Source organism: Trichomycterus rosablanca, chromosome 8 (genome assembly GCF_030014385.1).
Source record: "Trichomycterus rosablanca isolate fTriRos1 chromosome 8, fTriRos1.hap1, whole genome shotgun sequence".
Taxonomy (NCBI): Eukaryota; Metazoa; Chordata; class Actinopteri; order Siluriformes; family Trichomycteridae; genus Trichomycterus; species Trichomycterus rosablanca.
Genome location: NC_085995.1, coordinates 4,001,976 through 4,013,825, shown reverse-complemented (window position 1 = coordinate 4,013,825; position 11,850 = coordinate 4,001,976). Strand labels below are relative to the sequence as shown.

General features: G+C 40.5%; 1 protein-coding gene across 1 annotated transcript; it reads right to left on the bottom strand.

Annotated features, from left to right (window-relative positions):
• Nucleotides 1-1,532: 1,532 nt before the first annotated feature.
• Nucleotides 1,533-11,027, bottom strand: LOC134318787 (terminal nucleotidyltransferase 5C). The gene is made up of 3 exons (XM_062999715.1): nucleotides 10,892-11,027; nucleotides 3,951-4,555; nucleotides 1,533-2,318 (listed from the first exon to the last, which is right to left on the bottom strand). The coding sequence occupies exons 2-3, from the start codon at nucleotides 4,547-4,549 to the stop codon at nucleotides 1,736-1,738; spliced, it is 1,182 nt and encodes a 393-aa protein (XP_062855785.1). The 5' UTR covers nucleotides 4,550-4,555; nucleotides 10,892-11,027; the 3' UTR covers nucleotides 1,533-1,735.
• Between the last annotated feature and the right edge of the window lie 823 nt (nucleotides 11,028-11,850).

The window sequence follows — 11,850 nt, the reverse complement described above, 5'->3', positions numbered from 1 at the left end:
TCAGAGATACAGGCTTTCAAACTCTTTCAAACAATACTGTACTTACTGCAAAGTATGGTGGAGGCTGTATTATGCTATAAGATTGATTTGTTGTCATTTGAACTGGTACATCACAGAAAGTGGATGTAATTATAAAATTTACCTTAAAATTGTATGTAAACTTTGACTTCAGCTGTTCAACGGTCAAGCCATGGATCATTTGTACTAAATTAATAGCATTATTTAGATGTATACCAATATGTGATGCTAACATTTTAATATGACTAGTTTAACAGTACAGTACAAGTACTAAACTGTCCAGAAAGAAAATCATTAGTTATATAAACTTATAAAATTCCTTTAACATTTTTTAATGCATTTTCTCCCTTTTTCTCCAGATTTTAGCGCGTCCAATTGTTACCCAAATCGCGTTATGCTTCCTCTCCACTGGTGCTGACCCCCGCCCCGATGGAGGGGAGCGAGACTGTCACACGCCCCGTCCGACACGTGTGCAGTAGCCGACTGCATCTTTTCACCTGCACGAGGCGAGTTCATATGCCGATCAGCTTTGTGCACGGAGAGCCACACCCTGATCAGCATTATTCCTCAACTCTGTGCAGACGCCATCAAACAGCCAGCAGAGGACGTAATTCGCTCAGTGATGAGGAGTCCTTATCTGGCTTATCTCACCGTATGAACAACAGCTAATCGTTGTTCATGCAGCTGCCCAGCCCAGCCGGATGGCAGAGCAGAGATTTGATACAATGTATTCAAAATCCCAGCTCTGGTGTGCTAGCGTGTTTTACTGCTGCGCCACCTGAGCGGCTCGAAAGTCCTTTAGAATTTTAGACCATCATATTTAGTTGATCATTGAATGCTGGACCAATTTCTATACATTTTTAGCTCAATGTTTAATGTTATGCTGATACACTGGGACTGGTTAACTATTTGATGCACTGTAAATAAATGAATTTATTTTATGAATTTGAAGTTTTCGGTTATTTGCCATGAGTATATAAATTAAATTGACCACTTTTAATTGTTTTGTCACTGTAGGCAAATCGAAATTAAAATGCACTTATTTGTAGGTGTAAATCAGTCGAAGTTTAACCCTCTGTACACTCAGAGAACATGGAATCATTCAACCCCCCCCCCCCCCCCCCCTTTACGCCACCTATTTTTATTTTTGAGGCAATGTGCGGGACCCTTAACACATCTTTAGGAACCTCTAAATTTTAGATTGTAAGAAACTACCAACAATTAGTGCTAAATCAGTATGGTTTAACATAGCACATTGACTTGGCCTATTTAACATCTTACTGATTTTGCATGCAAGAAAAATAATCCAGTAATTTACCATTGTGTCTGTTTTTATCTGAACTAAAACCTTTTCTTTATTCTTGTGTATCTGTGTCTGATCTTTTTTTTTGCTTTGTGCCAGGCTCTGGTACCGTGATGGCCTTTACTGCTGACATGTTAGTGTTATAATTTCTACCTCTCATCAACTGCACTGATCCTGACTATGAATCCAGAAACTGACATGACTCCACTAGTCCTTTGGTTGTCAAACCTAGGCCAGTTCTTGTTTTATGGCCATGTATTTGTTTTATTTGAAAGCACTCATACTCAGATTTTATTTGATTAAGCGCTGGGATTTTCTCTCATGCTGAGGATTATTTTTATTTGTGGTGGCCATTTTTAGTTCTGCTTCAGCCAAGTGGCAGGTTCTTATGTATCTTTACACCACAGTTTGGTGCTAAACCAGTCCAGTCTGCATGTGTATGTGTAGAGGATAGGGGTGGTATATAAGTGGCGATTGTCCATTAGCGATGTAGTAGTTGCTGAAGTTGTGGTCAGCCATGTATGGTGCAGGCTGGTAGTAGCATGTGACATTGTTGGTGTTGGGAATGATGTTCTGCTCGCCGAGAACCTTCAGAGCCAGGATGGTAATCATGTTGAGTGTCTGTCTGCGCTCATGGCCCATTAGGCACACCGTGCTCTCGTTGACCACCCGTCGAAGTGTCATTAAGTAATCATACTTGCTCTTTTCCTCTCCTATAAAGTGATTTCGCAGGTAGGACTCGATCTTCCTCTGCTGTTCATTCACGTCTGGAAAGTCAATGAAGAATCGTGAGCACATGTAACGCTCGAGAGTTTTGATTTCTGTCTCACTGGCTGGTTTGAAGTCTCGAACCAGCAGGTTGCTGTACTTGAGCAAACCGCCGCCGCGGATTTCTTCAGGATTGCGAGTCGCAATCAGGCGATATCGCAGGTGGTCCATAGCTTGCTCAAAATCTCCATACATGCTTTCTGCAATGACCGTCACTGACGGAACCTCTCTGTGAAGATTTTCAGTCTGTTTGTCAGATATATTTGAACTTTCAGCGAGTGTCTCTGTGTGAGTCGAAGGCTCTAGTCTCATAGACTCTGAAGGAATTACATCTACCAACGGTTCCACCGTCTCTGGAAATACTACTGGAGGTTCTGTAGTTGGTATGGATATCACAGAGGACTCTGGTGTGGAGAATGTGGAAGATTCTGAAGGCCACATGGAAAGGTCTTCACTTTCAGACGATACGAGTGGTTCTAGAAGACATGGTGATAGTATTTCGGTTGTTTTTGGAAAGTCTTGAGGTTGTGTTAGTAAGATCGGTGGCTCTAGAAGGTGGGACATCAACTTTGAAGATTCTAAGGATGCACTACAAATTACAGGAGGTTCCTGAGGAACTTGTGATGGAACTAAAGGAAGCACAAAGTCCTGATTAGGGGTTTCTAAATCTATATTAGTGTTAGCAGAGGAGTCGAGTCTATCAGTGAGAGTTTCTAGGGAATTTTCTTGAATTCGAGTGACAATCTCTTCGTTATTGGAAGAGTTTAGACAGCTAGCCAAGGTGTCATCTACCTCTAGCACAGGCTGAAAATTGATCTGAATGACTGGTTTTTCCAGCTGGACATTTGTTTGTGTTTCTTTTTCTGTATTAATTAAGGGTTTGGATGATGAGTTTAGAAAAGAACAATTAGTAATTTCGCCTGTATCAGGTTCTGACACTTGTATATTTGTTTGTGTGTTTTTCTCTGGGGACAAACTTTCAAAAAGTGTCTTTTCAGAATGAGTACCATTGTCTCTTGGGATTGTTGTAGATATTTCTGATACTGAAACTAATTTCTGATCCTGTGAGGAACTCAATAAGCAGGTTGTGGTAATACCAGGCATGTCGACTTGCATAGGTTTTGAGTCGCTTCCATTAACTGAATGAAGTTGAGAGGATTTCGATGCACTCGTAATCTTTCGAGACATTTTTCTGGGCGGTTTGGGCGAAGAGTGCTTCAGAACCACCATCTGTGAAGTCCGGGTATTTTTCTTAGCTGGAGGTGGTGAAGAGAACTCATTTGAGTCCACTGAAAGCAAGGTGCCTTCAGAAAGAGACTGGAATGTAGTGGTAGTGGATTGTTCAGTAAGAACCATTAGTTCAGAAGTTTGCATTGGCTCATGACTTGAGTCTGTGTGCTCACTGTTAGGTTCATCATTTACAGAGCCCTCTCTGAGGACGTCTGCTTCAGAGTCTGCATCACTTGGTGTGTGATCAATGGATTCAGTCTGTGAAACCTGCTCAAGTTGTGAATTAAGGTTTAAATTTATCTCAATGATTTCATTTTTCCCATCAGTGCTTGTTTCTGACATTTCTAATACATCTTGATTCATTCTAGAGTCACTTAGTTCTTCAGTTTTGTGTTCATGGATCGCTTCAGGAGGTGTTTTCTCGATGGAAGGGTTGTTTTGGTCATCCGTCACCAAACTATGGCACACAAGGTCATGAACTGTCTTCGCATCATTCATGTCTTTATTTTCGTCTTTCATGTTAACATCGCAGCTCTCTGTATCAGACAGGATTTGCTCGTGTAATACTCCCGACTGCGAACCAGCACCCTGAATCACTGAAGGATCCTGATCCTGGTGCATATTCTTGTGCTTTGCAGCCTCACGTCGTTCAGCTTCAAGATACGACTCCAGCATGGAATCCAAAATAATCTGGAAGGAATCGACGCTAAATTCGAACTGGCGCCGAAGAGAGCTTACGAATTTAAGCTCAACGTTTTTACCGCTGTTGTTACAGAGTGAAATGAGGCTCCAGCGGTCATGCTCTGTGAACACCTTGACCATTTTCTGAACGTACGCCTCTTTCATCGTTAGAGCAGTGATTTTGTCCTTGTTCACCCCCTGTGGCAGAAAGTCTAGCAGGCACCCAAGAACCACCTCCTTTATGATTTGGAAATCTTCCTGTTTGGGAAGTTCCACTCCGAAGATAATGTCCAGATCTTTATAGCTGGTGCCGTTCTCTTTGACCAGGACGTGACTTGCCGTGGAGCCGTTCAGACGGACGTCTCTCACCTTGATATGCTTGGAAACCAGTCTGTCCCTCACCACGTGGATGATGTCCTTGGGTTTGATCTCCAGCGTGGGAAAGTTGCCTCGTCCGTGAATGGGAATGACCTCGGTGAGAACCTGATCTAGAGTCTCTACTTGCTCTTGGGTGAGGTGGTGAAATCGCCGGTCATCCTTCAGCTCCATGGTGTTCTGCAGGGGAATATAAAGATACAAGGAGAGAAAATGAGAACAGCAAGGGGAGGGAAGGAACTGATGATATAGCACAACAGATGGATGATAGGAGGCCCTGGAGTTAGCAAATGGCCTTACATTTGCAAATAAAACTGCACGCTGCCCCATTCTCTGAAAGTACAATACGTTGCCTAATTTTACTCTCCAGCTGCTGCACCAAATAATCTGTAACATATTATTTTTACCATTTGTATAGTGTAATTTACCTAATTTAATATGTATACATATGCTCACATAGTAATGACGTAATCAAATGGTTTTAGAACTTTTTAGACCATGTATCACCCCCTAAATAAACTGAAACCTTAAAGTACGCCATAGAAAGGCCAATTTCTGAAGCATTTCGTCATATTCTGACACCTTTCTATCAGAACCAGCATTAACTTCTTCAGCAATCTGAGCTACAGTAGCTCATCTGTTGGATCGGACCACACGGGCCAGCCTTCACTCCCCAAGTGCAATAATGAGCCTTGGCCGCCCATGACCCTGTTGCCGGTTTACCACAGTTCTTTCCTTGGACCACTTTTGATAGATACTGACCACTGCAGACCGGGAACACCCCACAAGAGCTGCAGTTTTGGAGACGCTCTGACCCAGTCGTCTAGCCATCACAATTGGGCCCTCGTCAAACTCGCTCAGATCCTCACGCTCGCCCATTTTTTCTACTTCTAACACATTAACTTAGAGGATGAAATGTTCACTTCTGCCTAATATATCCCCCCCCCCACTAACAGGTGCCGTGATGAAGAGATAATCAGTGTTATTCACTTCACCTGTCAGTGGTCATAATGTTATGCCTGGTTGGTGTAGGACATGATGTGCCAGCTTTATTTTTGAAAGGTTTTGGTAATACAGCATACAAGAATGCTAATTATTTTGATTTAGGCATTTAGACATAAACATAAATAGAGACGTGCAAGAAAATAAACACACACGCGCACACACACACATTCAGTGCAGATAACTGCAGGTACATCTCTTCTTATGCATCTCGCATGTATGTGAAGTGTCATTTCATGTGTTCTTTATGATGCCGTTCTGCACTGAGTGGAATAATTATGCATCCCTCTGTCACCAGCTCTTCACCAGATGACTCATTCAGGGAGGTTGTAGTTCGCGAGCTTTTGGACTCAGGACATTGTGACAGGATTCATCAAAGAAAAGCTGAAAAATGAAGGATTTGTATTTGCTAATAAATAAAACATAAAATTTATTTTCCTGTGAATATTACCAGGAAATATTTGGCAGTATTGAATGAATCGATGTGTCTATCAGACAGATTGATTCAGTGCAGAGTGAACAGGGTTAATCTGAGTGACTCATTGCCAGCGCAATGCATTAATCATCACGATATCCTTCATTTAAAAAAAATGGTATAATTATGGATAAAAGAGGAAGGACGACATGTGCACATGCATCCTGGCTCTGTATGGAGTTCTCTATGATAAAAGTAAAATAAGTTAAAATAAGACCTAAAATAGTAACCATGGTATTAATTTTATGACTAAGATGTAGATCAGGAGTGTAACTAAATGGTGAATAAATGTGGTCATGAGTCAAGTGGTTAAAGTAAGATCCAGAATATCTTATCCACACTACCCTGTCAAAAATATAGACACTCCTTTTAATAAATGAATTATGCTATTTTAGATACAGCTATTGTTAACAGGGGCCTAATTTTAACCATTTCTATGACTATAATGAATCAAACTGAACGACTTATTGACATTCAACATTCATTCATTCACTTTTACTCTAAGCAACAATTAATTACCGTGCAACATGCACGTACTCACTCACACCTACAGGAAAGTTAGAGCAGTCAATCATCTCCACCTGCACGTTTTTTAAAGGTGGAAGCAAACTGAAGGACAAAACAACACTGACATGAGGAGAACAAACAAAACTCCTTACAGACAGTGCAGAGCCCATTCACCTGCTGTGTCATTGTGCCAGACGACTATCAACATGAGATGAGAGCAAAGTGTAAGATCACTATGTGCTATGCTAAGTTTTAACTAAACAGTTCAGAAATGCCATTTCCAGTTCATACACAAAGCCAAATCCATACAGAAATGGTTGGGTAAGTTTGGTGTATAAGAACTAAGCCTGTCTGCACAGGGTCCTGATCTTAATCTCACACAATACTTCTGGAATGAATTAGAACTCTGACTGTATTGAATAGAAACAGGACTGTTATCAATTCTTGCAAAAAGCATCCTAGAACCTCTCCATTGTTTTAGAAAGTCTTTAACTAGATATTGGAATATGACTGTAGTGATTTACTTCTATTTAACCCCAAGAGCATTGCTGAAGTCAAAGTTGGCACTGATGTTAATTACTAAGGCCTGACTCAAAGTCAGCATTCGAATAGATCTAAAACGCATTAAATGTGGTTGAGACTGTGAGCAAAGTCTTAGAACATAACACCAGTGCCCAACATCGACGTTTCTAATGCTCTTGTGGCTAATGAAAGTAAATTCTTGCAGTCATATTCCAAAAGCTATCTAGCAGAAGCCCTATGAAAAAACTGGAGGCTGAGATAGCAGCAAAAGAGCACCGATTCCATATTAATGTATATGGGGCAGTTGTAGCCTAGCGGTTAAGGTACTGGACTAGTAATCAGAAGGTCACTGGTTCAAGCCCCATCACCACTGCCAGGTTGTGACTGTTGGGCCTTTGAGCAAGGCCCTTAACCCTCAAGTGCTCAGACTGTATATTGTCACACTATTGTAAGTCGCTTTGGATAAAGGCGTCTGCTAAATGCGTAGAAGGAATGAATGAATGAATACATGGGTTTTAATAAGATGTTAAGGTGTCAGGTGTCCACAAACTTTTGTGCATGTATTTTATGTAGTTACATATTTTTAGTTTTATGAGGAAAGCTTTTGACAGAACGACTGCTCGAAGAACACAAAACAATATATAAAAAATATATAAATAATGTCACAGAGTGCAATAAAACTGAAATGCTCAGTGAGGATCAGATCCCTATCACAATAAAACAATATTGCTGCAGTAAAAATTCAAATTCCTATCATGGTTTTATACCACAAAACATAGGCGGCAGATAGAAGATTAGAAAAGTGTGGGATCACTTTTTCATGAAGAATAACTCACTTTCATCCAGAATTTATTGTTTTTTTTTGGAAACACAAACCTGTTATTTAGTTCCAGTCCAGTCCATTAAAAAAAAAAAGCAAATTATAAAGACAGATTAAAATTCACTGAAACATTTCAGTAAACTGGCGACAGGTACTATGTATGATGACTTTTACTCGGCACTTAGGCAGAAATATACCCTAGACACCCTAGAGCACCAGTCCATCACACACACACACACACACACACACACATCACTTACACCTAGAGATATTTACACAGCCAATCCACCCTCTGCTTGCTTTTGAAAAGCAAATACAGGAAAGTCAAACAGATGGACAAGAAGCCAGCATGTCACCAGAATTATGGTCATTTGTTGTATTGATCGATTTGATTGATTAATACAGTGTTGGTTTGAGCAGTTGACCTTTAATAATGTAATGTTGTGCCCTTTTGTGCAGCCAAAGCCCATAAAACGTATCATACATCTTATCATAAGACTATAAAGTGTTTTTTAATGGTTAAAGATGGAATCATAATTATTTAAAGCACATTTATTTATTTATATTTATTAACAAAAACACCACATGGCCAACAATATGTGGGCATCAAACCATAAGCGTGTTGGACAACAGTGGGCACTAATGTGAAGTGTGCCAGCGTAATTTACCACTGCATTACCCGACTGCATTTATTATTATTATTACTATTATTATTATTGTCATTATTATTATTTACATAATTGAGTTTTAAATATAATTAAATTTTTATTGCCTTTATTTATTAATTTATTGATATTCACTAATCACTTTATCTTGGTCAAGATTGGTTGAGTCCTGTGCTACCCAGAATGACTGGGTACAGAACAGTAGTACATCTAAAACAAAATAATTTGACTCAACTTACTCCTGGAGGAAATACATGTGGACAAAACAGGGAAAAATATAAATGTGCAGCACCTACACAACAAGCACCACTACAACAGAAAAGGTCTTGGTATTTAATTTTTTAATTTTTTTAATGTATTTAATTTAACACTTTTTTAGGTGCAAAGTTTTTATTTAAAGCTTTAAGGAACCATTTAGATATTTATATGGTTCTTAGACATGATCCTATTTAGAATCTACAACCATCCAGAAAATCTTTAAAGAAGCTTGTTTTTGTAAAAGGGTAGCGTACAACATTTATATAGTTATCTATATTAACTTATCACTTATCTATATTATCTATGCTATCTATATTAATATATTAATATATGTTTATTTCATGTTGGTACAGAGCAGATCCCAGAAACAGCCAGCACGACACAGACATACACACGGAACAGGATGCCAGTCCATAACAGTGCAGACCAACACAAACAACATGCCAAACTCTTTACAAACAAGGTTCAAACACATGTCCGCAGGGCCACACAGCTGTGTGACACCCACACTAACTGCTACACCTTGTTCTAAAAGATATATCAATTTAATGATTCTTAATTCGTACATGTGCTCAGAGATGCAAGTACTGGCAGCAGAAGGGCCAAGCAAACTTCCATAGCAAGAGCTTGACAATGATTTTGTCACTTTACATTAAATTTAAATACCATATTAATGTAATTTAAATTACCATATTGTTTGTGCACATATTTAAAAACATTTAAATTGATAATTTCGCTAAATACATATAGGGGAACATTACTTCACTTTATCAAAAAGTGTCCATGGTGGTGTTTTGTTTGTTCCTTTTTTTTTTAAGAGAGAATTTTGTCCACTTATTTTCTTTATACTATGAATAACTCCAATGTGGGTAATTTAATGATATAACCATTAGTGTCTTCCTGGCATCCTCTTTAATCTGTATTAATGCCCACGTTGATCTGCACGGCGTGGGTGGTTTGTGTTGTTGCACGGCGGACACGCTGCTGCTCCAGCGCGCAATTCTGAATGAAGTCAATGTGTGACCACAAGGATGAAATAGTGACGATGGGAATGAAAAGGAGGGGGCGGTGTGACGTAAGCACTGGGTCCCACAGTCGTGATAGACAGAGAGCTCCACGGGTCCCACGGTCTGATCTGATCTAATCTGATCTGATCTGATCTCCAACTTTAGGTAAGAAAATTAGGCTGCGTGGATGACTAGATCTTAACCGTTCTCTGTTCTTTATCTGTGCCAATAACAGACTAACTAATAGCTGCTAGCTGCTATGATTTGTTTTCCTTCTACCCCCCACCCTTGTCTTGCCTCCCCACCCCTCTCCTCCCGCAAACAAGCTGGGGTGAGTCATAGCCGAGAGAGAAAAAACTGCACCCAGATGCGCTTTCGTTCGCTGACGCGCAAAAACAAGTTACTGTTGTGTATTTGGGTTTGTGTGCTATAGCACAAACTTTTGATGGGTGGTCATGTATGGTATATGATATTTATAGATAAATGTAGTCTGTGTATAGCTTATTGATAGTCTATTAATAGTCCACTGGTCAGTGATGCACACTTTCAGTCCTGCATTAGTCTATACAATAAGTACTGATGCGTATTGATTTTTATGTTGCCTGCATTTCAGTCAACATGCAACAAAGTGCAGTTTTTGTGCAGTGTGCATGTCAAGTTCCAGAGTTTTATTAGCATTTAATGCATCACAGACTTCTATGACAGTACTATAGAGGATATAGTCATGACTGGACTCTCCAAAATCCCTACATATTAAGTTTGTATCCAATTATACACATAACAAACTTTGAAGTGGGAAATGCTAAGATTTCTGGAAGCATCATTAAAACTTTTTAAAGAACTATTCATCAAAAGGATCAAATCCAACCTGGTTTGATGAGGTGCTTTCTAAAACATCACCTCTTTAATCTCATCTCAAACAATGCCACCTTGATGTTCCATAGGTGCTTAAAAGCCCAATTCAGTCAAATAAGCATCCCACCTGCTTAGATGTTTGTTGCAAATGCATCTCAATGTGCGCAATGCAAAATTCACATCCAGTTCCTGAATGCTCTAAAACTTCTGATTGACCAGTAGGCGTGTTTGCTCCTGCATGCCAAGCCTCGGTCGTGACCACAAACTTCACCAAGATTCATCTATGCCCATGCAACCTGTTCCACATCTCCTCTGCTATCAAGTCGTTATTTGATGGATTATATCTCAGATCTAACCTTTTCCTCTGAGTCGTGACGCACGGCAGGTGGACATTCCTCAACTCACCTGAGTTTGCGCTGAATGGGATCTCGCGTTCTCACGCCTGGCTCTTCGGTTCCGTGTGTAAGATCCAGATCCAGCAGCGTGTTTTGGAGGGAATCGGGCGGATGTTCTGTGTCTCTCGGGTCGGACAGGAGATAAATAAAGATGCTGCTTGAGCTGATGCTGATGTCGCTGATGGAGTCTCTGTCCAGCCTGTGCGCTCCTGAACCCAAACTCTTACATTTATCCGCCGCTCTTTCCTCCCTCTGCCCCCGAAAGCGTAAAGCAGTTGCCACGGCAACCTGGCGTCACACGCTTAAGGTGGTCCATTGTGGAACGCCAAGAGGGACATGGGCTTTATTTTTATTTCAATACCTATTTTTATTCCAATCATCACCAATTCCACCCACTAGCTGGGTCTTCCCTTTGCACAACAACTACTAACATGGAAGCATGAGGGTAAGTGTGTAGTACTGAGACATAACGCACAGCTCAAAAATGACTCTCAACCACAATCCCACTCATTCCCTATTTAATTATATATTTATTAGGATTTTAACGTCATGTTTTGAACTTTGGTTACATTCATGACAGAAACGGTAGCCACTCATTACACAAGATTCATCACTCCACAAGTTTAATGTCAAACACAGTCACTCACTTTCTTAACCGCTTATCCAATTAGGGTTGTGTGTGTGTGTGTGTGTGTGTGTGTGTGTGTTTGTTTGTAGGGGGGGGATGGGATGCTGGAGCCTTATCTAGCTTTTCAATGGGCGCGAGGCACACAGTAACACCCTGGATGGGGCACCAGTCCATCGCAGGGCAGACACACATACACACACCCAGTCACCTATCAGGCAATTCATTGTCTCCGATTAACCTGACTGCATGTTTTTGGACTGTGGGAGGAAACCCGGAAACCCACACAGACACTGGGAGAACATGCAAACTCCACACAAAAAGGAGCCGTACCGCCCCGCCTG

Coding starts and splice junctions, on each gene's coding strand:
- LOC134318787 (XM_062999715.1), bottom strand. CDS start 4,549: ATGGAGCTGAAGGATGACCGGCGATTTCACCACCTCACCCAAGAGCAA. Junction 2,319..3,950: donor GAACGACGTGAGGCTGCAAA/GCACAAGAATAT, acceptor AAATCTTCACAG/AGAGGTTCCGTCAGTGACGG.